Here is a 26359-nt window from a genome sequence, read left to right on the forward strand (position 1 = left end):
AAAAGAAAAGAAAAGAAAAGAAAAGAAAAGAAAAGAAAAGAAAAGAAAAGAAAAGAAAAGAAAAGAAAAGAAAAGAAAAGAAAAGAAAAGAAAAGAAAAAGAAAAGAAAAGAAAAAGAAAAAGAAAAGAAAAGAAAAGCAAGATGTAAGAGGAGAGGCAAGAGACTCACATCCTTGCGGATAATGGCGCCGAAGCTCGTCAACCAGAGCAGCCCCGTGCCCGAGATCTTGTACACCCACAAGCCCTCGCCGCTAAACATGGCCTTGCCCAGGCCTTGGCGTTTGTAGTCCTTGACGACGTTTTGCGTGCACGCGAGGAAGCCGTCGTGGCTGACCGACCACGACTCCTGTCCCGTCAGCCGCAGGCTGGTGATGTCGCCCAGCATGGGCGGCCCCAGCAACAGCTCGCCGGGTCCCGTGTAGGTGGAGCTGCCCATGTCGCCGCCGGCCACGAGTTTCTTCACGCTGAACTTGACGCTGCCCTTGAGAACGATGGAGGGAGACATGGCGATCATGGCGCCTGAGTTGGGAGCCTCGGGTGTCAAACAGGCGCGATGATGAAGACGTGATGATGGGTAGGGGCAGGGTGGTTGGGGAAGAGACGACATACCTGGCCTCGCTTCGATGGGGCATCCGATGGCCAGCTGGATGGTCAGGATTGAGTTGCAGTCGCGGTGGCTAATGCGGTAGCTGCCTCCGTTGAAGGTGCCCACGTCGTCGACTATCGTACTTGCGCCGACGAAGTGGCCGGCGGCAGGAGTACCGGTCGGATCGATGATGGGGGCCTGGGGCTGCAGTTGCGGTTGCAATTGCGGTTGCAATTGCGGTTGCAGCTGCGGCTGTGGCTGCTGCAGGTGCTGGGTCTTCTCGGGCGGATACGTGCCTTTGTCATCCTGCACAGGGTATGAAGGAGGCGGCGCAAATTGCGGCTGGTTCGGCGAACCTTGCGACACGGTGGAGGGAGTCCGCAAGTGCTGGGGCAAAGCACCGTGCTGCATGGAAGAGGGCGACGCCTGGGGCGAGGGCGCATACTGCTGCTGTTGCTGCTGCTGCGGCGGGGGAGGATACTGCTGCTGCTGCTGGGGAGATGAGGGGCCATATTGCTGCTGTTGCTGCTGCTGCTGAGGAGGGGGCGGATAATGTTGCTGCTGTTGCTGCCGCTGCTGCTGCGGCGGCGTTGGGGGAGGCGGGTATGAAGGTGAGGACGTCCCTGACGGCGGAGTGGGAGCTGGGCCGGCTTGAGGCGGAGGGGGGTAATTGACCGAGCCCTGCCCGTTGCCTGGGGGAGGGGGATACGAAAAGTGCGTCTGCGTGGGTGGTGCCGACATGGGAGGGGGAGGGTAGCTTTGTTGGCCTAGTTGTCCATGTTTCCTTGTCAGCGTCTTTCCACGGTGATGCTATACACCTCATTGAAGGTCGTGCCTGTCCGGGGCATACATACCTCCAGGGGCAGCGCCGCCAGCTCCGGGAGGTACTAATAGACTGGGTCAGTTTGCGGCCAATGGCCCAAAACTCGGAAATTACCACTCACGAGGATAGTAGCCCGACATGTTGCGCTCTTCAAAAAAAGCTCGACTCTGCTGACGCGATGGTGTTCTTCTCCACCTGTTTTCTCCCTCTTCTTCGCGGCTGTCAGCCGAGATGTTGGAGAACGCTAATAAGTCGCCCGCACCCCGCACTCAGGATAGCTGTCTAACTAACCACTTACCCCTCGCTCGGAGTCCCGGCCCCGTCTCAACTGAGAGGTGACAACGATTGCTGGGATGGTCGAGGGGGGCGGGAATCAGATTTGAAAAAAAGAAAAAGAAAAAAAAAAAACACCGGCGGAAAGGCTCAATCATAAAGGAATTGAGTCGAGGATGGGAGCTTTGCTGAACGCCCCGCGGCGCTTTTTGGGGCTGAGCACACAAGCAAGGGACTTGGTATCCCCTCCTCAGGTCGCATCGATCATAGCTAAATTGAGAGCTGACTGCCCTGGCGACCCAATCAGCGAGCTCCGTCGTCCACGCAGACACGCGCCGAGATGGTGGACAAGGGCGCTTAACTGGGAGGAGGAGCGGGTGGTAAATCAAGTCGGCGATTGGCTGGCCGCACGCGAATTGCAGACATCTCACACTACGGAATACAGTAATCTGTAGTGATTGTAGTGTTCCAGTAGCTCAACGGAGGACGCCCAAAGGGGACTAACTTGGGTTACTCGTACGGAGGAATCAGATCGGGTATGTACTACTGTAAGGTACGTGCCGGATGACTGTATGTACCTCTACCGAAACTTTCCTTCTTCGGCGTCGTTCAAATCTGGCCCCTGCCAATTCGTGAATAATGATTTGTTGTGGGCGACTCAGAAAGGGCTGCGGAAATATGCAGATAACTACACTACGTGGTCTACGAACTACGAAACGGGGCGCAAGGAAACCAAGACCGACCTGCACACACGACAGAGGAGATCCATGAAAGCTGGGAACGGGCGATGCTTGCTTGGTGGACCAACGGACTTTTGATCGACCTGAGGTGGGTCGGGAGGCCGATGCTTTCCGGACCGGGCGTTTCTCCGAGGGATTCAGGCTGTCCAATGGTGGATGAGCTGGAGCTCTCCACAAAAGAGCTGCCTGCCGGAAGAGGTGCATCACGGCCGGTGCAGTACGGAGATTCGGGAGCTGGGGACGTCATAAAATTTATTCCTAGCGTAAATCGCACCCAGCTCACCACAAACCAGCAATCAATATTGAAATCGCCCGAACACCGCCCCCCCCAGGCAACCCTTTGGTTGTTCTAGCGTCGAAACCCGTCTTATTCAGTGCAAGAATAGCCAGCTGTCGAGGGAAAGACAAGTCCTGCTAACCCGGCAACACATTCGGCTTGCCCGGGCTGTGCTGGCTTCAAGAACGCGGCGTGCAAAGCATTGCTCTCGAAGACCCGAACACTCCCCGCCCGGCGGGCGCTAGAGCTTTGTCGTTGCCGGAGGGTAGAGATCGTCGATCTGGGCCGACAGAACACCGATGGCGATGCTACGAACCGCAGTAGGAGCGTTTGATGCTCTCGTAGGAGGGATCGCTGCCCGCGGGAATGGGAATATCATAAGGACTGCTGTTGGGGAAAGAATATGGACAACTAGGGCTTCTGCGGGGTCGCTCGCTGTACCTTGGCACCAGAGGGCGTTGATGTCGCAGCTCCGCACAGCAAGACCTGCCGGCGCGCGACCCAGGCTCGCACTCACAAGGGCGCCATTCCCCAAGCCGAGACGCCCATTTCATTCTACAAGGCCACGGCGAGCGGATTCCTCCCAGAAGCGTGGGGAGGCGGTGCCTGAAGAACCACTGTCGCTGAGTGCCAGACTGAAGAAGCTGTCGAGGGAGTACGGCTGGTCTGCGGTTGGGGTATACCTTGCGCTTTCCGTGCTGGACTTTCCCTTCTGCTTCTTGCTGGTCCGGACCGTGGGCACCGAGAAGATCGGTGAGTATGCTCGCACGGTGGAGCACACCGGCAAGAGCTGACTTGGCGTGATAGCCCATGTCGAGGACATCGTGATTCGCAGCGTTCAGAAGGTCATCCCTGAACGGGTTCAGAATTGGTGGCGCGAATACCGCCAAGCGGCGAGGGAGTTAAAGCGACAACGGACCGGCGGTGTGGACGAAGTCGAGGTCATCGGCCACGGTGTTGCTGAGGCTGAGCAGAGGACCAGGCAGGAGGGAGCTAGTGAGTTCTGGCCGGATGTCGTCGTTGGGGTGTGCCGCGGCTGACCTCTTCTCTCCTAGGCCTGGCCACGCAGCTTGCGCTTGCATACGCCATTCACAAAAGCTTCATCTTCGTCCGCGTTCCTCTAACGGCTGCTATTACCCCCAAGGTGGTCAAGATACTGCGCTCGTGGGGATGGCAGATCGGCAAGAAGGCCAAGCGGTGAAGCATGGAAGCTTCCGTGTGCGCATATCCTTGTAAATGGCCCATACACATACATGCATTGGTATGGGATACCCCCCTCCATTCGCGTTTTTGAAAGGTGAGGGCGAAGGCTTGCATTTGGGGTGGCGGTGTTGGGCGGTTGATGGCTGCATATTCAAATGGAGCATCTCTTCATAGACTGTAACATCACCTTGTAGTAAGTAGAAATCCGTATCGAGTATTTCCCTGTACACAAAAGGAAGTTAAGCAATAGACTTGCTCTTTCTCGCCCGAGGTTTAGTACATCGGGCCGCGGGTAGGCTGGGTTTTGCTCCACCTCAACCAGGTACGTGATGATAAGGCAGGTAGGCACCTGACTAAAATGGTAGATTCCTGCGAGTGTTTTCTGCCCCGCGCTACCCGAGTTCGGAGAATCCCCGTCTCGGTTGCATGGATAAACTAACAGCCGAGACTGGCAATGAATCCGGATGCATGAGAACGCAGCATCTTGGATGGGCGCACATCGGCAGCACCACCCCTCCATCCCGTCCGGTGTAGTATCAATCATCAAATGAGCATGGGCTAGTGCACCCTAGCAATTCAATGGCCGACAACCTACGCATCCTCGACTGCGGCACTTGCCCGCTGATCCCGTAGACGGCTCCTTCCATGGGACCTCTTGGTCGCAACTCCACCGCTGGTTGACTTTCAACCTGAGGCCGGGCCGCCACGCCCTCGATCAACCATGGCCTCTTTCGGCCTGGAGAAGCGCGCCATCGCCTCGGCCGAGGGCACCTATGTCTCGCAGCCCTTTAAAGAGAATACTCCAAGGCGGCGGGGCTTCCATTGGTTGGCACTCCTCCTCGGCACCCTTTCCATCTTTTCAATCGCTGTGGCATCCCGCCGATGCTCCGCGGCGACTTCGCTCTTCTCCAGCTATGGCGCATCGCGGACCTCCCGTTCTCATTCCGCGCCCGGATCACAACCAGGCTACAACCGGTTACCAGGTAGGAAGGCCTGGGAGCCCACCACTGCGACCACGTCGTCCGCAACACCCCACCCAACCGTCCTCAAGACCTTTGAGGTTGCCCAGCCGGTCTTGATGCCGGATGGTCCCGCTGAGAGCGACGGATCTACCCGCAATGTGACGGATTATTCGCCCGAGTTGTGCACCGTCCTGCTGATGCGCCATGACTTTGCCTGGAGCTACGATGCGCCCTTCGTGGGTAAGCTAAGCCACCCTCTGCCCTTGTGATGGGGCGGCAGTTTTGTGAGCTTGTATATGGGTCTAATGTTCGTGCGCGCCTGGCTTTAGGGGAATACACTCCGCCCGATTGCGAGTTCAATCGAGTGGTGCTTAATTTCAGCGTCGTGAGTGAGGGCCGGCAATTTGACCGCCTTGCCATCATGTACTTTGGTGATACGGAAGTTTGTGAGTAGCGCGAAGATCAACGCCGTGGACGGGCTGATTGTGCTGACAGTTAAATTACAGGGAGAACATCGACAGCTGAACCCACTGCGCCGCCTGGGATCAGCTGGATATACCTTAAGGATATGACCCAATACCTTTACTTCTGGAAATCACCTCAAAAGATCATCTTTGATCTCGGCAACCTAATTGGTACGTTCACAGCCCGAGTCTGTTTCCACCAAGGGCCACTCAAGACTCACCCGTAAAGATGACAAGTACACCGGGATCTTCAACACCACCTTGACGGCCATTTTCTACAATCGCGATATCAAGGCCGACCAGGCACCGCCGAGTGACCTGATCATCCCAATATCGGCTCACCGCGGGGCCAACAACTCGATCAGCCGCTTCATTTTGCCCACCGAGAACGCCACTAACACCATCACCCTCCCTCGAAACATCCGCCGAGCCGTATTCTCAGTCTCGGCTAACGGCCAAGCAAGTGAAGAATTTTGGTGGAGCAACGTCCTGCAGACGGACGTTGACACCTTCAGCGCCACCGCGGGCGAGCTTCCGGGTCTGAGCCCTTTCCGCGAGGTCCAGGTGCTCATTGACGGCCGTCTAGCTGGCGTTCAGTGGCCCTTTCCAGTCATATTCACCGGCGGAGTCGTCCCCTCGCTGCATCGGCCCATCGTGGGCATCCACGCTTTCGATCTCCGCGAACACGAGATCGACATCAGCCCGTTCCTCGGCCTGCTCTGCGACGGCAAGGAGCATACCTTTACCATCCGCGTCGCCGGTCTCAACAACACCAGCCACACCGCAGCCACGCTCACCGACACGGTCAACGAAAGCTGGTACGTGACCGGCAAGCTCTTCCTCTGGCTCGACCCGGACCCCTCTTCCATCACCCGCGGTGAGATCCCCATCATCATGCAACCGGCCCCGGCCATCTCCACCAGCCGCTCCGTCACCAGTTCCCTCATCAACGGCACAACCGAGGCCAACGAGACGCTCACCTACACCACCTCGGTGCGCCGCTCCCTGCGCATCACCTCCAACACCGCCTCGTGGACCCAGTCCCTCACCTACACCAACAAGGGCCACGTTTCCGCCTTCGGCTACACGCAGTTCAACGACCTCCTCATCTCGGGCTCCGACACCCTCAGGACCGCCTCCCCGTCCGTCCGCTACCGCGCCACCTACCGCTACCCGATCCTCTGCAACTCGACCTACTCGGTCTCCCCCCAGGGCAACCTCTCCATCTCGGCGTACCTCAGCCATGGCAAGAGCGTGTCCGTGTCCGGCGCGAGCGTCTTCCCCACGGGGCTGGAGGCGTTTCAGCGGTACGCTGGCAAGGGGTCGACGAGCCGGGTCGAGACGACCAAGGTGGGCACGGCCGAGTTCCGGCAGACCGGGGACGGGAGATCGAGCACCGGGTGGGGGGAGGCGAAGCAGTGGTTCTGGTTCGGTCTGGAGGAAGAGGAGGTGGAGGATGGTGGCTCCGGCACCGGTGCGAAACCAGGAACTGGCGGCGATGTCGAAAGCCCGGAGGACCGACGCGGAAAGGGATTAGAGCTCTACTATAGGGAGGTGGAAGCTGTCAACGGGACTGTGGTAGGAGATTTGAGGAGATTGGACGGGAAGGCGGTGAGTAGTGGCAGTGGTGGTGAGGGTGAAGGGCAGCAAAAAGTTCTTGTGAATGCTGCTGCTATGCAGTATGCTTAGAAGGATGGACTGTAGGTTGGAGATTGATGTTTCGTCTGAATCGAAGCAGTCTATGGCCGTTGATCGACGGAATGAAGAGGTTATAGCTTATCAAACGTTCTAGTGATGTCTCGTTGGACTCATTAAGTTCACTCCACTGTTAATATCGGCTGTGGTGGTCTGTGGTCTGTGGCATACACGCAAGTATACATCTAGAACCGCCATGACTCGTGTAAATAGGTAGTCACCCGTTTGGGAACTGTCAGCTCATTGATGACCTCATTCCACCTGGAGTTGCCTGTCTTGCAATGAACCGGATTATTCCGTCCTCTGTACCCGTCGGCTCGAGCAAACGCCGCCAGTTGTCCGGCCTCGGACTGGTTCAGAGCCACCAACCATTGATACGTATGTACTCATACACAGTTGCCCCAAGAAAACTCTGTAGTGTTGTATGTATGGATTATGTTCGTTTGGTAGCTCTGGAAACGATGTTTCACATTGAGGCGTTGCGCGGCACTTCGCACCATTCATGCACGATCGTTGCCGGGCCAAGAGTGGGGCCGCCCTGTGTGGGGTCGGGAAATCGTTTGGAGACCAGGGCCGCGCAGATCAACGATAGGTCTAGCCCCAGGGAGCACGTAGCGAGCGCATCGGGCGATCGAGAAAACTTGGCGTGTGCCGCCTGCAACTGGTCAACCCATCCTCCTTCCTCCTTAGTGTAGAGCAGGTGGCTCAGAATCCTTCGCTATGTACGTATGAACACTAGTTTGGATTGAATGCATCAGCGCAGGCTTGTGGAATCAGAATGATCCAGCGGTTAAAGACGGCGGCAGTTGCATGTCGGGCCAATCGGACCCTGCAGGCAGAGAAGGTCGAACGCACCTGCCCCACGCTTGCCGTCATAGACCCGCTTTTTTTTGTGCCTTCCCATGATGCTGCTCCCTTGCCAACCATCTTAGTAAACGACTCGGTGTAACTACATAGTACTCCCACGAGTGAAAACACACCATGTCATAGTGCAAAAACCAGTCAGACCCCGCCTCATATTATAGCTCTTCCCCTGCCCAAATTTGCACTTGACTCCTCCACAAAAGAGCAACCTTCACCCACTTCACCAATACAATACGATAACCAGCGGGAGTCCGTTTTAGCTTTAGTTGGCCTCCAATACAGCCTCTCCAGTCAAACGCAAGCCTTCTGAGCCATCCTGTGAAAGCCTCGGTTACCCCGAAGCAGATTCACGGCCCCCCCGCCCCCCGCTCCCCGGCAACTATAGATACACAGTCGTCGTTGTCGTTGTCGTTGTCGTCGTCGGCTCACCCACTCCGGCTGTCTTCAATAAATCACAGACAAGAACCGTCATCATGCAAAAGATACAGCTCCTCCTCCGAGCGGTTCAGCTCCTCTTCATCATCATCCTCACCGGCCTGATCGGTAACGTGATCGCGAGCAACGAGCACGCAGCCAGCTCCGCAACGGCAGCCATCAACTTCTCCATGTTCGTCATCGCCCTCTCGTGGGTGGCGGCGCTGCTGGGCCTCGCAGCGGGCCTATTCGAACGCATCGTGCTGCCGGTCCTCGTCATCCTCGCCGCCGACGGCTTCGCCACGCTCTTCACATTCATCGACGCCATCGTGCTTGCCGCCAAACTCGGGGCCGTCAACTGCTCCCGCACCCAGGGGCATGCGGCCAGCTGGATCGCGTACGGCAGCCACAACGACGAGAAGCGTTGCCGCGAGATCCAGGCGTCGACAGCCTTTATGTGGTTCCTCTTCGCCACCTTTGCGGCCGCGCTGGTGCTGAGCTTCCTCAGTTTCCGCCGCGGCGGCGGGAGCATGAGGTCCGGACCGACCATGTCCCAGGTCAGGGTATGAGGCTTGCGGCACCTCGATGTCTGCTGAGATGCCAGGGCTTGTCTAGCGTCTGGCGTCTGGCCACAGGGTGTATGGACTTGGATACTCGACGGAAATGATTAATGGACAGGGATTGAAACCAGGTATGTGAATGGCCGGATTATGATTTCTTATGGCTTTGATGATGGGACATGGGTACTATTGGGTCAGGTGTTCTCTAATGGGCATATATTCATGGGGGAATTGTCTTGTTGGGCTCGGTAAGGGACGGATAAGGATCATGGGGAGGCTCTCTCTTAAAACATGGGCATACCCCATAAGTGTAGTTAGCCGGGAGGACTATTGTCTTGTTTTTTTCGACCTCCCTGTTCCATGTTCCACCAGACAAGCCCCGTGGCGGGTTGACGCGTAGTCGGCATGAGCATATTCAATGCCCAGGAGACGAGCAATCGATTCAACTTGGAACAAGATGCTCCCAACGTACCATACCCAGAACCGTAACGCCGTGGCAAATGTGCGCCGCCCGTACAAAAGCAGTCTCTAACCAGTATATACTCAGGCGTCATCCCAGCCCGTGAAACCTCCCAGTCATAATGGCGATGCAGCTTCGGCCGCCCCAGCAGCATTGAATGCGCTTTTGCTTGTCCACCGAATCTCGACGTTGTGCATCCATTCCATGTACCTCGCCCAGCCTGGAGAACAAATGCGAGTCAGCGAACGATCCACCCCCTTTTGCGCACCCGTGAGCAACCTACTCCAGTATGCGAACTTCCGGCCAAGAAACTTCCCCGCAAAGGGCAAGATAATCATGGTTAGCAGGAGCTGCAACTGCTCCAGACTGGCCTCCCATTCCCGCTGCGCGTCCGAAGAGTCGGTCTCGGAGTCGGAATCGAGAATGCTGCTGGAGATGGAAGGGAGCGAGTCAATGTCATCGTCGCGGTCGGAGGAGGACGATGGTGGTACGTCGGGGATGACGAAAGAAGAGGACGCGGACGGGGTCCTCATTCCTCCCGATGAGGAGGTGCTTGACATAGCGGGTTTTTGGCGAGGAGGCGCCGCGCTGGTATTGGAGGAGTTGGAGTCGACCGATTATGGAAATTGAAGGTCGAGACTGTAAAGACTCAGTCGGGCGCCGGCATCGGCTTCAGGTCGATTGGGGAGCTGCCGGAGGTCGGGTCGGAGCTCCTCTCGCTGACGATCGGCGGAACGAAGTTGCTTTGATGGAGGTGCACCGAATCCGGCTACCCGCGCCGTGGCTGCGATGCGAGACGGCACTGTGGCTTCTCGGAAGCTGCCAGCAGCTGCCAGACAGCCCAAGAGTGGCCATTGTCTTTTTGGCGACCCACTTGTCAGGTGATCGTGGGACTGAGTCACAACGAAGACGGCCAACGTCATGTGGATGAAGGGAAGGCGGGCAACCTCAGTCGGCCGCAGCGACCTTCCTCCTGACACTGGAAAAATACCGCTGCAAGCAGCAGGAAAAAACCCTGAAAACAGAGGTGCCAAGACCCTGATTAAATTTCCGATTCTACAGAAGAAGTGAAAGTCTACTGCTACATATACATACAGCCAGCTTGGGACACGCAGAAGGCAGTGGAGTGAGCGACCTGGAAAGCACCAGGGTGGCCCGAAGATGAGCACCGAAGTAAGTTTTATTTGACCTCTCAAGTTTTCCCCCTCACCAAAACGACTCGCTTCCTTTTTGCAACACGGCTATTGCCCCTCCAAAGTCGCAGCACCCCGCGGCCATCCTTTCTGTTTCACTTGGTTCTTTTCTTTTTTTCCCCAAGGGGCAAGAAAATCGACGGCCGAAACTTTCAAGGGATTTTGTTATTTCCCCACCTAATTGTCGGTCGCCACACACGACCTTTTTAAATCAACAAACCTCGAGAAAGCGTAGGGACTAACTCAGACAGGAACCCACGCTCCAAAGACGAGCGTCATCGCGCAAATCGGTTGCTTTCACAGACGAGAAGCTGGTAGTAGACGCCGACGGCAGCGTAACCATGGTTGCCACACCGACCGACGAGACCAAAGAAACGGCCTTGTCGCACACACCTCGTACGCCGCCTCTCACCGCCGCGCTCGGGGCGTTTACTGACGCCTCTTCAGCACCGGCCGACGGTGCGGCAGATGGTGCAGCTCCGGCTGCCGACTCCAATCCGGATGGCCTCGATCTCTCGCTCATGAAGAAGAAGAAGAAGAAGGTCAAGAAGGATGATGACGAAGCCGCTGACGGCGCCGCTGCGGCTGGCGGCGAGGAGGCGATCGACCTGTCGATGAAGAAGAAAAAGAAGAAGAAGGTTCCCAAGGAGGAGGACGAGTTCGCCAAGAAGCTCGAGGCCCTCAATCTCGATGGTGGCGAAGGTGCCGAGGCCCCTGCTGAGGAGGGTGTGCAAGAGGGAGACATGGAGAAGGGGACGGGCATCTGGGCGCACGACGAGACGCGGACCATCGCCTATGATCCGCTGCTGTCTCGCTTCTTTGCCCTTCTGGCGCAAAAGAACCCCGATCACGCCTCGACCGGCACACGCTCCTACAAGATCCCGCCGCCGCAGTGTCTCCGCGAAGGGAACAAGAAGACCATCTTTGCAAATCTGCCTGAGATCTGCAAGCGCATGAAGCGAGCGGACGAGCATGTCACTGCCTACTTGTTTGCCGAGTTGGGTACTAGCGGCAGTGTGGACGGCAGCAGGCGGCTGGTCATCAAGGGCAGGTTCCAACAAAAGCAGATTGAGAACGTGCTGCGCACATACATCATCGGTATGTGACCGACCCCCCGTCAGTTCTGTGCTGCTGCATGCGCTAACTAGGAATTCAGAATACGTGACATGCAAGACATGCCGGTCTCCCAACACGGAACTGTCCAAGGGAGAGAACCGTCTCTAGTATGTGCATTCCCTCCCCTTGCACGATGAACAGTCTGCTGACCCCCGACCAGCTTCATCACCTGCAACTCGTGCGGTTCTCGTCGTTCCGTCCAGGCTATCAAGACTGGTTTCTCTGCCCAGGTCGGAAAGAGAAAGAAGATGAAGGCCTAAATTCTCTCCCTGCTTATGGGCCTTCCTCTCTTTTGATGTTACTTTTCTGGCTCCTGTCTGCTCTTTTTAGAGGGTGGGTTCCACAGCACTGTTGGGGTCATTTTAGCCTTTCTTGCAAAATCTTGGTTCTCGGTGGCAGGCCCTGGGACACGATCGCGTGACGATGTGACGACGGGCTCATTTGGGATCTGGGACGGTAGACCGGTTATCTGGTATGCTGCAGAACGGCCGGGCATGAGATTCATCGCAATGGTGAGCATCTGGGAGCGGAAAAGGAGGCAAAGCATTGTTTCTTGGGTGCGCGTGACTGAGCAGGAGAAGGACAAATTGCAGCAGGTAGTTGCTACGTCTTGACAAAACTGTAACGTCGGACCAGATTGGCAATCGGAATGCAACAAGTACCCAGCGGTCAATGGTCATTACATTCGAGCTGATTTGGCGCTGTCTGTTGAATGTGATCGTATTCCGTACTGATTGTGAGGCAAGGTGGGGTGTTCCAGAGCTCCATCATCCCCATACTGAATCAATCAACCCACTAACTGGGGTGGCTGTATCCGTATCAGCCTCTCCCCTCTTTCTCTCATTCAAGACACTGACCGTGCTGAACCTGACTTACCCACTCGCAGGCCACCCATTCCCAACCGATCCGTATCGACGATTTATTTTCTTCTTTATTCTTCTTCTCGCTCATTTGCCAAGGAAACGAAAGGGAGGAAGAAAGGCCAAAAAGAAAAGAAAGAAGCAGGTTACAGTATAGGGAAGGGAACAAGAAGCAGAAATGACGATTCGCAAGATCAGCTCTACCGAAGCAGACAAGACCGGGACGCTGTCGGTGGCGCCCGCGGGCCTCCCGTCGCGCAACCCGTCAAAGTCTTACTGGCTGCGGGAGCCGTCCCGGACGCTGCTCGGGCACCGGGGCACGCCGGACCTGCCCGAGACGGCCGACGTCGTGGTAGTGGGGAGCGGCATCACGGGCGCGTTCGCCGCGTGGTTCCTCAAGGAGGGTCCCGACGGGAAGGGTCGGCCGTCCGACGGGGGACGCGGTGACTTGAGCGTGGTCATGCTGGAGGCGAGGGAGGCTTGTTCGGGCGCGACAGGGAGGGTGAGTCTTCAATGCCCTATTCATATTTCTTTGCTTGTTTTTCTGTTCTCCCTCTCTCTCTCGGAGAAGCTGACAAATAAGAGCCAGAACGGAGGGCACTGTCAGCCGTTAGTATACGGCTCCGTACCCGCCGTTGCGGCGTTTGAGTTGGAGGTGTTTGAGTTTCTGGAGAGATTCGTGCGGGAGGAAGGCGTGGATTGTGACTGGTATGTTTCCCCCTTTCCATTCCCCGATTTTCTCTCTCTCCACTTCTTCCGTTCCTGTCCCATGTGGTTTCGGGTTTCTTGTAAAGTAAAGTCTGTCTGGACCGATCTTCAGGGGGTGATGATCTTGTATGCGCATGTTCATACACGAAATGCTGACTGGAACAGGGTGAGTCTCACCGGCGTCCACGCCTTCCTGTCCGAGAACATGTTTGAGCTTGCGGCTGCGGATGCCGAGAATCTGAAGAAGAGCCACCCCGAGCTAGCCGCTCAGCTTGAGGTCGTTCGAGCTTCAGGAGGCACCGAAACCCTGGCGTCCCTCCGCGTCCCCTCCGCCCAAGGTGCCATCGTCCAGAAAAAGGCGGCATCCCTCTGGCCCTATAAGCTCGTTGCCACCGTGCTCGAGCGACTCGTCGCCAAATTCCCCGCCCCGAGCTTCAACCTCCAAACTAACACCCCGGTCACCTCCCTCTCTCGCGTCGAGTCGGGCCCCGGCTGGGCCCTCACTACGCCGCGCGGCAAGATCACCGCCCGCCAGGTGCTCCTCGCCACGAACGGCTACACCTCCCACCTGCTCCCGGCCTTTTCGGACTTGATCGTGCCCGTGCGAGGGCAGATCGGCGCTCTCCTACCGCCCAGACAGGACCCGTCCGCCGGCAACCCCCCCGCGAAACTGGCCCACTCGTACGTCTTCGCCGCCGACCCGGAGCCGGGGCCGGGCTCTGCTTCCACGGCGCCGCGCGACGACTACCTCGTGCAGCGGCCGCTGCCCACCGGCGGCGAGCTGATCTACGGCGGCGGGCGGCGGCTCGCGCGCGGCCTGGGCGTGGGCGAGTGGCGGGACGATGAGGTCGAGCCCGAGGTGGCCAGGTACCTGCGGCGGGAGCTGTGCCCGCCGCTGGACCTGTCGCCTACAGCCGGCACCGACGACGACGAGGAGGAGGAGGAGGATGAAGGGAAGAAGAGCCGGGGGTTGGAGCTGGAGGCGTCGCTTGAGTGGACCGGCGTCATGGGGTACAGCCGGGACCGTCACGCCTGGGTCGGGCCCGTACCTGAGAGCCTGGGTGGCGGCGGACCCGAGGGCGGCTTGTGGATTTGCGCCGGGTATACGGGACACGGGATGCCAGCTGCTGCATTGTCTGCGCGGGAGGTGGTGAGGCAGATGTTGGCCAGTGGGGACGGAAACAGTGCGGCGCGGGAGGAGGAGGAGGAGGAGGAGGACGGCAAGGTGAGGCTACCCAGAGAGTTTGTGTTGGATGAAGAGCGGGTGGAGAGGGCAAGAAGACTTCCTCAGTTGACGCAGGGTTGGGAGGCCACCAACTTTGCGACTCTGTTCGGCGCTGGCTCGAGAGCGCCGCCTACTGGCGCAAAGGGGGAGTGAGGGCCGAGTCGGGAGGTCTGTCTGCTAGACGCTCACTCACTGGCTAACCCCCCCCCCCCCCCCCCCCCCCCCCCTTTTTTTTTTTTATCCACCTTCCCATCTTCCTGCCGAAAACAGCTTTGTGATTTTGCTTGTCACGGGTTGAGTTGGACTTGTAAACTCGCGCCAACTAGATGTCATCCTATAACACCCACGTTCTCTGGGCGGGAAACGTAGGTGACTGAGTATAAAGACAAATAACTTACATCTACCCTACAAACTACTGCTTGGTGGTCTAGCCCCTCTAGATCTCTTTCGTCGTTCCCCTATCTTGCGGTCGTCAAATTCACGTGTTTGTGCAATTTCAACGCTTGTGCCAAGTAAACAGGCTTTAGGGGCGAGCTTCAAAGTGACTGACAGCACTCCTTGATCGCAGAGGGCAGAAAGAGCCTCACGCATGAAAGCCATCCTGTACATGTTCATTGTTGACGAATATGCGGTAGCATGTACTCCCTAATCAACCCCGGATGGCAACCCTCCGCGACATTTCTGACAAGTTGAATCCTTCGATGCGCCCTTGCTCCATCGCCTCCCCACACAGGCAGCAAATCCAGCTGCTCCCAGTTTCATAATCCTTAGCTCCCTTCCCGTGCCTTTCTTATTTTTTATCTACTGGGATCACTTGATGTTGCCTTGCAAAAAATAACGAGCTTGTAGCGTCTTGCCTACAGTATGTACATACATCTTGGGCGGTGACGATCGCCGATGACAGCCAACGGCAGGAGATTTTCAAGCACACACAGCCCATACGAGTCCTTTCCTCCGATTCAACATCAAAGCTGGGTAGCATCGATTTGATGGTAGCTAAATGGAGCCTACCACATCAGAAGTACCCCAACCACAGAATCAGGGGTCCTTGGTGTTGAGAGCTGGTCGAGTAGGTACACTACCAAATATGGACAACACCCCTGGTCGACCAACGGCAGCGGATATCATTTTCTGCATGGGAGCTACTCCAGAAGTCCGTTCTTTAGTGCACCCTGGGAGAACAAACCTCCTCCCCCCCCCTTCCTGGAGTCTCTTCACTGTTGAGGGGACATCCGAATTTTCATCCGGCCACAACATGTTCTAAATCAAAACCACAGCCGATGGAGATGGGCTGCTGCCATACAACTTCCCAGCTTTCCGAGTCTGCAGTGTTGATGGCACCGATGATGGTAGGCGGCGAAGGAGGAGCTGATGCTCTACGTCGTCGGCCCCTGCGGGATCTGCTTCAGATCCCAGTGCTGTGCCTGATCGACAGGGCTCTCTGGGTCGTTCTCGTTTATCTGGACCAGCGGGCTTAGCCGCAGCCACTCGGCTCGGCGCAGATGAGCCCTTGAGAGGATGAGGAGACGAGACTGTCTATTTGCACTCAGAAGGTTCTTCTGTTTATGGCTGGCCACTGCTGTCGCCTGCCCCGCAAGGAGTGATCAATTGGGTCCTTCTTCAACCCGAAGGATTGCGGGTCTTAAGTCGTTGCCTGAGCCGAAGTGGCAAGTGCAGCGAGCAACTTTGGGCAACAGAATAACGACTTGGCACCTTAAAGAAGCATAAGACGCTTCGCTCGAAATGCTTGGTGCCGTACCAGACTCATATTGTGTCTAAGGCAGAGAATCAAAAGTGAATGGCGAAACAGCGGAAAAGGCAAACCAACCAACCTGTAAACCTGAAATGATGAGGACTGCAATGGATGGAAAGAGGTGGAAAGCCCAGTCGGTTCTAGGAGCGGGTATTTCAGGGAAGGAGCGGCAGTTGCAGCTGTCTAATTCGGATCCGATCGGCGGGGTCCAGCGCTGAGGCGGCCGCTGTACGGAGTACCACGCCCGATATTCGGTACTTGGCAGCAGACCCGGGTTCATTCGCACGCCGGAACGACCACCGACCACCGACCGACTGAACGGGCATGCGCCCATTCTGCATCAAGCTGACCGACATGCTTAAGCCATCGACAGAGCCGGAAACCTGATGTCTTCATGATTGGGGGAGTGCATCGACCGGATTTCGATTTTTTCTTCTTCATTTCCATTCGCTTGTTCACAAAGACCAGTCTGATGGAGCACTTCACCGACGAAGAATGGGCCGACCTTGTCGCCCACGAGCTTCCCAAGACATCCGACCCAGTCATCCAGCAGTACCTCGAGAACCGCTGCGCGCTGATAGCCCAAGAGCAAAAGGACCGAAGCGGTACTGCCACCTCCCCCCGCTCCGATGGCCACAATCATCACCACCCTGCTTTGTGAATGCCCATATGGCCACTGACCACCGCAGCGCAGACTCGTCCTTTCGGCGGGGCCTCTCGCCCATCGCGAGGGAGGCATGTGAGATAGTGTCCCGGATCCGACGCGAAGACTCGAGGTTGCCGGCGGCCGCGGCGCCCGCCGATTCGAGCAGGTTACGGCAGATCCTGAAGCGCATGCCCAAGGGCGCCCTCCTCCGTGCCCATTGCCATGCCCTCGTCGACGTCGACTACCTCGTGACAGCCGCCTTGGACAGGCCTGGTATGTGCATTTTGTGCCCCGTCGGGAGCCTCGCCGGTCAGCATGCCAGGAGGGAGGCGGACTTCGGTATCCATTTTAGGGACAAGGCAGATCCCGATTGCTGTTCCATATGGGCCGCCGACTACAAGGCGGGCACTTTCGTCACCCTTTCCAAGGCAGCGAACGAGTATCCCGAAGGCGGCAGGCCCGGATTCATGGAGTGGTTGAAGGGAAGATGCAGGACTTCTATGCAGGACTGTCATCTCGGAAGGGGCGGGGTGGGTTCGACTGCTGGCCGGGGGATCATCGGCGGCATGATTTACTATGAACCTATCTGGCGAACGTTCCTCCAACGAGTCATGACCAACATGGTGGAGGACGGTGTCTATTGGCTTGAAATGGGGTGAGAAAACGATCCGCCGTGGCCTGCGAACCCGTCCTGTCTATGTCTGATCTTACTCTCCCCCCCTCCTCCTTCTCCTTTCCCTCCTTTCTCCCACCCTCTTTCCTCTTTATTCTGCCAACATCCAGGCTTGAGGGCCGTGTCATGGAGGGAAAGAGAAAGAGGGGCTGGGCTCAGAAGAGGGTGAGCTTGCTGACGTTTTTGATGGAATAGCCTTACATTTCCATTGGCTTATTACCGCGAAGGGTCGGAGGCACCGGAGCGAAACTATGACCGCATGTTCCAAGCGATCGATGAAGAGGTGGCCAAGTTCCAGTCTACCAACCCGGGGAGGCAATTCTGGGGCCTCCGCGTCGTGTGGTCGACGCTGCGCAGCCAAGAGTCCCGGACGATCGTCAACGACGCCGACAACTGCATTTCAACCAAACTTCTGTGGCCGCAGCTGGTGGCCGGCTATGACCTCGCGGGCCTGGAGAACCTGGGCAGGCCGCTCGCCGATTTGCTACCCGAACTGTTCTGGTTCCGAAAACAGTGCGCCCAAGAAGACGTGCAGATCCCCTTCTGCCTGACCGCTGGTGCATCTCCCGGTGACGACGGCGACGTGGCCACGGAGCGCAACCTCTTCGACGCCCTCCTCCTCGGGACGCGGCGAATCGGAAACGCCCTCGCTCTGCCTCAACACCCGCGTCTCATCGAGGCCGTCAGAGACAGGCGAGTACTGGTAGAGATCTGCCCCTCCCTGCCTGCCGGCGCGTCCAGGCTTCACCCTCTCTGGGTGCTGTTGGCGCATGGTGTGCCTTGCGCCCTCTGCGACGACGATTCCGGCATCCTCTTCGGACAAGGACGTGATGGAGCATCGCGGATGACCAACATTTTTTTGCGTGCATTGCTAGCCGGGGATATGGCCGACCTCGCCACGTTAGGATCATTAGCCGAGAATAGCGTCCGCTGGGCCGCCTTTGAGGATCAGGACGCGGAGACGTGGTACGTACGACCAAAACCTCCCTCTCTCCCCTTCTTCCTTCCTCTACTGTCTCTCCGCTGTGCTCAGCAGTCGCTTGCTCGGCAAGTAGGCAGGCAAAGAATCTGGTTGCCTAAAGAGCACAGCCAGCGTTCCAACTGGACGCACGGGGGCATGGGGCATTTCAGCTAACAGATTACCGTGTTCTCAAGGAGACGCGAGGTTCGCGCGGCTAGCGTGGGGGCCGGGATCAGGTCGGCTCGGCTGCAGCAATGGGCCGTCGAATGGGAGCGATTTTGCCTATGGATCGTCACTGAATATGGCGACGGCAATAACTAGCGCGGCCGCGCCGTAACTAACGCTGAGCGAAGAAAACAAACTTGCAACGCTGGGTCCCAGCAGTTGAGTGCACTCTCCCCCCCTCCCCCTCTCCTCTCTCTCCCCCTTCCCTCAATCATCCGTGAAGGAGAGGGGGAGAGGGGGAGGGACTGAAAGCCTGTTTGACTACTGCTCGCCCCTCCCCCCCCCCCCCCCTCTCTTTGAGGTCCCAGTGATGTGCGGCAATGCGCAGTTGCGATGTTTCATGCTACTCTACGAAGTAGTGACATTAGCGGTCACTGCGCGCGGCCGTTGAGGCGCGGTGAGATCCAGTGTGGTGCGATCCAGCGCGGCTCTATTCCGTTATGGCGAGGGTGTTTCTTCGGCACGGATTGCTGGCAGCAGCATTCTCATGCCTCCTCCACTGCTACCCATTGGACCCTCAGGAGCTACGACGTCTTCGTTGCATTTGCGAGTAGCTCGTTTACGCCAATGCACAAAGAATCAACCTAAAGCAGGGAGTATCAGCTGCGCCGTACCTATGCAGTCCTTGGTAAGGGCCAACACACCCCGTGCCGGCCGCCAGAGCGAAGAAAGCTCGAGGAATCGCGGCAATTTCCCGCCATTCAGAACCAATATTTGTCTGAGAACCGGTGTTTCGCCATGTTTACAATTGATGCCGCACCCCCGAGCGAGCGGGCAAGGGCCGGATCCCAGAAAAAGTCAAAGCCACACCCGCGCTTGTTTCAGGAGCGAACACCGTGCCATCGTAGTACCCACATGACTGCGATTTTTCGACCCGCACTGGGCCTTCCATTTTGTTTTAGGCGCCGGGATGGGGGGAGGGCTCCAGATGAGGTCGGCGACCACCTCCGCCCTCCCCCACTGGCTCTTGAGGCCCTTGCCGCCATGCCCTCCGCTTCCTTCGCGTGCAGCCCTACCGGGACTCTCCGTCTCCCCAAGGCCACGGGACTGGACCGGTCGCGACCCCACTCGGTCGCCGAACCAACATCGGCGCTCCGCAATTCAAGGAACGAGGAAACGGTATGGTAAATGGATATCAACAAAACAACAAGCTGCGCGACACAGCATCCTGCCTCTCCATCCAAACGCCTAAAGAACAAAAAAGCAAAACACCACCCAATTGAAACAGAGAGAAGAATAGAAAATAAAAAAAAAAATAACGCGGTGCCCGAGAATGGGACGTGTCCTGTCTAGAACGTGGACGCCCAGACGTTATCCAGCCATCTACCGAAGGTCAGGGGTCCAAAGTTGGACCTGGGTCGCCTCGTTGAGGTTGGTCTGGCGGGAAAGAACGTTCCCCATTTTGCCAAACTCGAGCTCGAAACAGATAACAGATCGGGGATGATCGTTCAGTCATACATAACCGTCGTCGGCGACTACCATGGACTGAATCATAGCGACTCCTGCGGTGCTGCGCAAATCTTCAGCCCTATTTGGGTCCGGATTGGTGTGCGCACGCATCTTCTTCTGGCAGGAGCACACAAGCTGAACAGGGTTAATCCTTTAGCGTAGAAAACTCGGCGCATTTATGACATACTCGGGATGAAAGGTAGTATACCCATAACTCGCACATGTAAAAGCTGCTTCTGTCCATTTCCCCCAGAAGTTGCCAAGTCACGGAAAGTTGAAGTCCTAGCACAGACTACAGACATACCAAGGTACCTACCACATACAGAGTAAACACACACCCCGAAGGTCCCAAACTTCTTAGCTTACTTGTTCTCTTGCAAGCACTTCCAAAAGTTACCCCATAGCTAAGGAAAAATACAATAAATTAAAACTCGACCGAAAGTCTGATCATGGTGGTGCTGGAGTGCTACGCATAACAAAAAATCTTTACATCTATTCTGAAGGCACGCACAGCCGTAAGCCGCAAGCATCACTTGTACCTCGCGTCTGTCAGCATTACGCGGCACTATTCAGACGAAATCCCGGGCAATCTAACCGGCTGTACCAGACGCTCTTGTGACATCCTTAGCCCTTCACACTGCATCAGCCGCCAAGGCCAAGACCGGCCGTGGCTTGTGGTATCATTCTTGCTGCCGACCAACAGAGAGGTACATGATATTATACAGATTGCCTTGCTTGTTCCCAGAACCGGCCGGGCTCATTGCCCGATAAAAAAATATGTAACACGCGTATTTCTTGTCTTGTTGCGCCCAAAAATCAATCCGCGACCGTCCCGCCAGCTTCCTCCCGCACGGACTCCCCTAAGCGATATCCCATGCTAATGCTGAGTCCACTCAATCGTGTTGAGATCGACGCCCTCCTGGACAAGCTCCCACAGGGGACTGAGCTCGCGGAGGAAGCCGACGCGCTCCTTGACCGCCTTCAGGACATAATCGATCTCGGCCTCGGTCGTGAAACGGCCAATACCAAAGCGGATGCTCGAGTGCGCGTTCTCGTCGCTGTTGCCCAGCGCCCGCAACACGTAGCTGGGCTCGAGCGATGCCGAGGTGCACGCGCTGCCCGACGACAAGGCGACGTCCTTCAGCGCCATCAGGAGCGACTCGCCCTCCACGTAGGCAAAAGACACGTTCACGCAACCGGGGTAGAAGTGGTTCGGGTCACCATTCTGGTTGGTGTGCTCCATCGACAGGAGGCCCTTGAGTAGCCGATCCGAGAGTGCCTTGATCCTCTTGTGGTCATACTGTGAACAGTCAGCGACTGCCCGGGCCAGGACGGAAAAATGCGCCAGAGGCGGGTGACAGGGAGGAGAAAGGGAGCAAGATCAGAGAAGGTGCTGTCTTTCAACAAGATTGCCTGTCTCACGAGGCTTCAGAAAGCCATGCATGTATTTGAAGCAACTCATCATGATGAGAGGGGCATCAAACTGGTATCAGGAGAAAAGAAACTTGACCGAAACGTACCTCCATCTCCTCCGCGGCAATGCGGCACGCCTCACCGAACCCGACAACGAGAGCCGGAGCAAGCGTGCCGCTGCGCAGGCCGCGCTCCTGTCCACCGCCGCTGATGAGGGGCTCCAGCCTGACTCTCGGCCGCCGGCGGACGTAGCACGCGCCTATCCCCTTGGGACCGTAGATCTTGTGCGACGAGATGGACATCAGGTCCACGTTCATGGCGTTGACATCCAGCGGGATCTTGCCGACAGCCTGGGCCGCATCGGTGTGGAAGAAGACCTTGTGCTCACGGCAGATCTTGCCAATCTCGGCCAGCGGCTGGATGACACCAATCTCGTTGTTCACCGCCATGATGCTGACGAGCGCCGTGTCCGGGCGGATGGCCGCCCTCAGCTTGTCGAGATCGATCAGTCCATTGCTGTTGACGGGCAGGTAGGTGACCTCGTAGCCTTCGTCTTGCAGGTTCCTGCAGCTGTCGAGCACGCACTTGTGTTCCGTCTGGCTGGTGACGATGTGCTTCTTCTTGCCCGAGCGGCCAAAGAACCTGGCCACGCCCTTGATGCTCATGTTGTTACTCTCGGTGGCGCCGCTGGTAAAGATGATCTCCTTGGGGTCGGCGCCAATCAGCTTGGCTACATGGCTCCTCGCCTGCTCGACGGCACGCTCGCTCTCCCAGCCGTAAGCATGCGTCCTGGAGTGCGGATTGCCGAAGATGCCGGTGTAATAGGGCAACATGGCGTCCAGCACGCGGGGATCTACCGGTGTTGTGGCCTGCATGTCGAGATAGATGGGCCGCTGGCCTTCGTCCATCTTGACGGCCTGTTTAAGGACATCTGGCGACACATCATGTTAGCTCCGACCTAGCTCCGAGCGCTGTGCGGGCCAAGTGTGTCTGTCTCATACCAGCCATGGGGCTGACGAGCGTCGTCGACCCGTTCTGGGTTGTTTCCAGGGTAGCTCCCGCCTTTTCCAGCTCGGCCCGGTCCAGCCGGATGGCCGTGTCTGTTTGGACCTGAGCATTGTCGGACTTGCTCTGGGTCACATAGCACCTCCTGCAGGCGCCGCGCGCGGGCGCGGGCGCGGGCGCGGGCGCGGGCGCTGCCCTCGACAAGACCCGAATGCCACGTCGCGATGCGGTAGAAACAGACGATCCCGACGCCAGACGCGATGCCTGCCTGAGGACCGATGGCGCGATGTTGGCCATGATAGCGTTGAGGAAGCAGGGGTTGGCGACGCCACGATGTTGGATGCTGAGAGAAAAAGTTCAAAAGCTCTCGATGCGGGACAGTCGGAGTCCGGGGCTTTGTCACCGCAGGCCCTCCGCGGCGAACGAGAGGCGTGCCTCGGAGAATCGCCATCCAACTCCTGGCCAATGGGCGCCTGAGTTTGTGACTACGGTGCTTTTGATTGGTTGCATTCAGCAGCCTGCCCCACAATTTCCCGGTCCTGGAATCCGTACTGTAGGAAAGAGCCCGATTCTGTAAGGTGGGGGTTACAATACACCACTGGATTATGGACTAGTCAGCTAGCAGTGCGCACTATCAATCAGTGCCAGTGCTGTTTGCAGGCGCGATGAGTGCTCGCGTTGGACTACTTACATACACTTGAGTTATCAGCATGTTGATTCTAGGGCATTCTTTGCGCTGGTCACGACGCCAGCGAGCTTGGACAAAATTTCACTGACATTAACGTTAACTGCAATGCACTGTAATATAAAGGATAGCGACCCGAGAGAGAACCGAGAGCTTCCATACCTGCATCAATTTGCGCCCATTTCTGATTCTACGTGGGCTCGACCACACGCTCCCGCAGTGCTAAGCATAAGAATACCTGCGTATTCTTAGCTCCGGTACGTAAGGCACATCGACTGCACATCTCCACTACATCCGTACACTAGGCTAGTTATCTATCTGCACAAGTAACGCAGGCACTCGGGCTCGGCATCCGGCTGCCGGACGAAGCGACTTCATTGGCGGTGCAGGCTTGGCAGAGGTCAAGATTCGGTCTTTGACGGCCGGCAGCGCCACCTTCCCATCCGTCAGCCAAGGAAAGCTTGAAGCCGGGCTCCGCCCCGACAACATCGTCATCGCCCCGAACGGGCATCAGGCGCAACCTTCGAAAACGGTACCCTACAACTATCCACACACGACAGCCCTATCCCGACAACGTTCCTAATATACCCCCCCACGCGACCCGACGGCCATACAGCCAACCGAACCGCATTATCTTGCCTTCATAAAAGCAGAATTGTCCCCCCCCCCCTTCCGAAAGAGATGAGTTTGCGGGGTTTCCAGAAGGGGTTGGCCCGCGTAAGTAGTTCCTGCTGCTGCCTCGCGCCGAGGGAGAGAGATTGGCCGTTTCGAGGTGACTGACCGTGGGATCGCGGGACGTGACAGGCGCCCCAACAAATCAAAGTCAAACTCAACATTGGCGAGCACACCAAGGACCCAGTCTACATCGATGCCGAGCGCCGGTTCCAGGATCTCGAGACCGAGACGAAGCGGCTGCACGACGAGAGCCGCAAGTACTTCGAAGCCATCAACGGCATGCTCGCGCACCAGATCGAGTTCTCCAAGGCCATGACCGAGATATACAAGCCGATCAGCGGCCGCATGTCGGACCCGGACTCGCTCGTGGTGCACGGGAACCCGGAGGGCATCCGCGCCTGCGAGGAGTACGAGGCCGTGGTCAAGGACCTGCAGGAGACGCTGGCACCGGAGCTCGAGATGATCGAGAGCCGGGTGATCCAGCCGGCCAACGAGCTGCTCGACGTGGTCAAGGTGATCCGCAAGACGGTGACCAAGCGCGAGCACAAGAAGCTCGACTACGACCGCCACCGCGCCGCGCTCAAGAAGCTGCAGGAGAAGAAGGACAAGACGGCCAAGGACGAGAAGGCGATATGGAAGGTCGAGAACGAGCTGGAGCAGTCGACGCAGGACTTCAACTACTACAACGACCTGCTCAAGGAGGAGCTGCCGAGGCTGTTTGCGCTCGAGCGCGAATTCATCCAGCCGCTCTTCCAGTCCTTCTACTACATGCAGCTCAACATCTTCTACACGCTCCACGAGCGCATGCAGCGGATGGACATTGGCTACTTCGACCTGACCCTCGACGTCGAGGACGCCTTCCACAAGAAGCGCGGCGACGTCCAGGAGCGCGCCGAGGCCCTGACCATCGTCCGCTTCAGGACGACGGGCCAGAAGCGCCCGCCCAAGTACGCCAAGCCGCCGCGCCCGGGCGCCCTCGAGGGTCCCAAGACGCCCGGCCTGCTCACGGCGGGGGGGTCGCCTTCGGCCTCGCCGTCCACGCCCGAGCTTGAGCCGGCCACCACCACCGCGGCCTCCCCGGCCCCGACCGCCTCGTACCGCCGCCCGTCCTGGCAGGCGGCCGCCGCCGCCTCCTCCTACTCCTCCCCGGACAGCAACCCGCCGCCGCCCTACTCGCCGGGGCCGGGGCTCGCCGCCGCCGCCGCGGCCAAGTCCAAGCCGCCGCCGCCGCCGCCGCCCAAGCCCAGGGGCTTGTCGGCCGCGCCCAAGGTCGAGACTGTCACGGCCCTGTACGACTACGCGGCGCAGGCGGAGGGCGACCTCAGCTTCCGCGCGGGCGACGTCATCGAGGTGGTTTCGAGGACGCGGAACGAGAACGAGTGGTGGACAGGGAGGATCGGGGGCAAGGAGGGGCAATTTCCCGGTGAGTTTTTTTTTTTTTTTTTTTTTGAAGAAAAATGTTCTTCGCCTGTGTTTGTGTCTATCGATCTATCTATCTCTCCTGTCATTTCCCTTTTCAGTTTAAACCCTCCGGCCCAACCTCGCCTTGGTGTGATGTTGATGATGATGATGATCTTCTTGAAGGGGGGTTTCTGTGTTGGGCATTTCCAGAGGCTGACTGTGCGCGCGCGCGCGCGTGTGTGTGGGGCAGGGAATTACGTCCGGTTGAATGCATAGCCGATATCGATGTGCGAGGGCTCGGCAGAGCTGGGTTGTCCGACTTGGGGCATTGGCAAGGGAGTGTGGGCAGGCTGCGCCAGCTCCTAAAGCGGGGTCGTCGTCGTCGTCGTCGTCGTCGTTGTTGTTGTCCCGGCTAATGCTCTTGGGTGTCGGTTCTAGTGGGATAAAACCATTGATCACTTCCACCGAGTTGAAATCGGCCGCTTCGCGTCGTGATGAATGGTTTTGTCCTCTTTTTTTCTTTAATTATTTATTCCCCTTTTTCCTTGGGCAAGTCACATTCTGGGCATGCATTGGAGCGTGAAGCATACTGTATATGTCTTGAGCGGGGGGAACAAAGGACGTGACACTGCGCGATCGCCGTGTCACCCGTGTCACCCGTTTTTGTGTTCTTCCCTTTTTTCGGCTTTAATCGGCCCAAACACGCACGCGGCCGGGGGGATCTGGTTAGCAATGAGGCCGCAGGCGATGGCGTGGCCGTATGCTTCGATGCGTGCGTGCTGTGCTTTGGGGGGGTAGGGGAGGGGAGGACGCGGCTCTTCGAAAAAGGCTGTGGTGCTGCTACTGCGATGGCTCGCTGATGGCTGGATGGATTATGGGGAGGGGAACATGGGGGACATGACTGGCCTCCGTTATATCGCCGAGGTGTTTAGACTCTAGACATGGCGTGTGCGCGGGGTTTTGGCAGGTCGGTAACATGAACATACGGGGCGCTATTTTCAAATGCCGGTCGGCAATGGTACTATCTGATTGGGGTGTTTGGGTTGTGGG

General features: G+C 57.5%; 11 protein-coding genes across 11 annotated transcripts in view; 8 read left to right on the plus strand and 3 right to left on the minus strand.

The window, feature by feature from the left end:
* Positions 1-1327, minus strand: part of P884DRAFT_205094 (tryptophan RNA-binding attenuator protein-like domain-containing protein) — a gene marked incomplete at both ends in the record, with an annotated part of 1796 nt that extends 469 nt beyond the window's left edge. The window contains 2 exons of the mRNA XM_069438623.1: positions 170-519; positions 610-1327. Coding sequence (XP_069295980.1) covers positions 170-519; positions 610-1327 — 1068 coding nt within the window. The remainder of the gene's footprint in view (positions 1-169; positions 520-609) is intronic.
* A 1833-nt stretch (positions 1328-3160) lies between these two features.
* Positions 3161-3900, plus strand: P884DRAFT_278944 (uncharacterized protein; the record flags this gene model as incomplete). Its single annotated transcript, XM_069443243.1, has 3 exons — positions 3161-3452; positions 3507-3695; positions 3755-3900. The coding sequence occupies 3 exons, from the start codon at positions 3161-3163 to the stop codon at positions 3898-3900; spliced, it is 627 nt and encodes a 208-aa protein (XP_069295981.1).
* Positions 3901-4623: 723 nt separating this feature from the next.
* P884DRAFT_205049 (peptide N-acetyl-beta-D-glucosaminyl asparaginase amidase A-domain-containing protein) lies at positions 4624-7017 on the plus strand (the record flags this gene model as incomplete). The annotated part of the gene is made up of 4 exons (XM_069438618.1): positions 4624-5104; positions 5194-5310; positions 5371-5499; positions 5558-7017. The coding sequence occupies 4 exons, from the start codon at positions 4624-4626 to the stop codon at positions 7015-7017; spliced, it is 2187 nt and encodes a 728-aa protein (XP_069295982.1).
* A 1052-nt stretch (positions 7018-8069) lies between these two features.
* Positions 8070-9223, plus strand: P884DRAFT_261724 (marvel domain-containing protein). The gene has a single exon (XM_069441587.1). The coding sequence runs from the start codon at positions 8361-8363 to the stop codon at positions 8868-8870; it is 510 nt and encodes a 169-aa protein (XP_069295983.1). The 5' UTR covers positions 8070-8360; the 3' UTR covers positions 8871-9223.
* A 214-nt stretch (positions 9224-9437) lies between these two features.
* On the minus strand, positions 9438-9881 carry P884DRAFT_301209 (uncharacterized protein; the record flags this gene model as incomplete). The annotated part of the gene is made up of 2 exons (XM_069444837.1): positions 9438-9541; positions 9605-9881. 2 exons carry the CDS (start codon positions 9879-9881, stop codon positions 9438-9440), a joined length of 381 nt encoding a protein of 126 aa, XP_069295984.1.
* Positions 9882-10482: 601 nt separating this feature from the next.
* On the plus strand, positions 10483-11890 carry P884DRAFT_301210 (domain found in IF2B/IF5-domain-containing protein; the record flags this gene model as incomplete). The annotated part of the gene is made up of 4 exons (XM_069444838.1): positions 10483-10494; positions 10766-11612; positions 11671-11737; positions 11791-11890. The coding sequence occupies 4 exons, from the start codon at positions 10483-10485 to the stop codon at positions 11888-11890; spliced, it is 1026 nt and encodes a 341-aa protein (XP_069295985.1).
* Positions 11891-12668: 778 nt separating this feature from the next.
* P884DRAFT_204659 (FAD dependent oxidoreductase-domain-containing protein) lies at positions 12669-14576 on the plus strand (the record flags this gene model as incomplete). Its single annotated transcript, XM_069438593.1, has 3 exons — positions 12669-12992; positions 13080-13198; positions 13364-14576. 3 exons carry the CDS (start codon positions 12669-12671, stop codon positions 14574-14576), a joined length of 1656 nt encoding a protein of 551 aa, XP_069295986.1.
* A 1238-nt stretch (positions 14577-15814) lies between these two features.
* On the plus strand, positions 15815-16211 carry P884DRAFT_42444 (uncharacterized protein). The gene has a single exon (XM_069445886.1). It carries the CDS (start codon positions 15942-15944, stop codon positions 16149-16151), a length of 210 nt encoding a protein of 69 aa, XP_069295987.1. The 5' UTR covers positions 15815-15941; the 3' UTR covers positions 16152-16211.
* A 437-nt stretch (positions 16212-16648) lies between these two features.
* On the plus strand, positions 16649-18777 carry P884DRAFT_278948 (uncharacterized protein; the record flags this gene model as incomplete). The annotated part of the gene is made up of 4 exons (XM_069443244.1): positions 16649-16781; positions 16871-17477; positions 17691-18461; positions 18651-18777. The coding sequence occupies 4 exons, from the start codon at positions 16649-16651 to the stop codon at positions 18775-18777; spliced, it is 1638 nt and encodes a 545-aa protein (XP_069295988.1).
* Positions 18778-20662: 1885 nt separating this feature from the next.
* P884DRAFT_286234 (pyridoxal phosphate-dependent transferase) lies at positions 20663-22933 on the minus strand. Its single transcript, XM_069443817.1, has 3 exons — positions 22545-22933; positions 21651-22474; positions 20663-21430 (listed from the first exon to the last, which is right to left on the minus strand). Exons 1-3 carry the CDS (start codon positions 22843-22845, stop codon positions 21008-21010), a joined length of 1548 nt encoding a protein of 515 aa, XP_069295989.1. The 5' UTR covers positions 22846-22933; the 3' UTR covers positions 20663-21007.
* A 736-nt stretch (positions 22934-23669) lies between these two features.
* On the plus strand, positions 23670-25818 carry P884DRAFT_246730 (BAR domain-containing protein). Its single transcript, XM_069440474.1, has 3 exons — positions 23670-23950; positions 24038-25331; positions 25560-25818. The coding sequence occupies exons 1-3, from the start codon at positions 23915-23917 to the stop codon at positions 25583-25585; spliced, it is 1356 nt and encodes a 451-aa protein (XP_069295990.1). The 5' UTR covers positions 23670-23914; the 3' UTR covers positions 25586-25818.
* The last annotated feature ends 541 nt before the right edge of the window (positions 25819-26359 follow it).

The sequence above is a fragment of the Thermothelomyces heterothallicus genome (genome assembly GCF_042370625.1).
Source record: "Thermothelomyces heterothallicus CBS 202.75 unplaced genomic scaffold P884_scaffold_18, whole genome shotgun sequence".
NCBI classification, from domain to species: domain Eukaryota; kingdom Fungi; phylum Ascomycota; class Sordariomycetes; order Sordariales; family Chaetomiaceae; genus Thermothelomyces; species Thermothelomyces heterothallicus.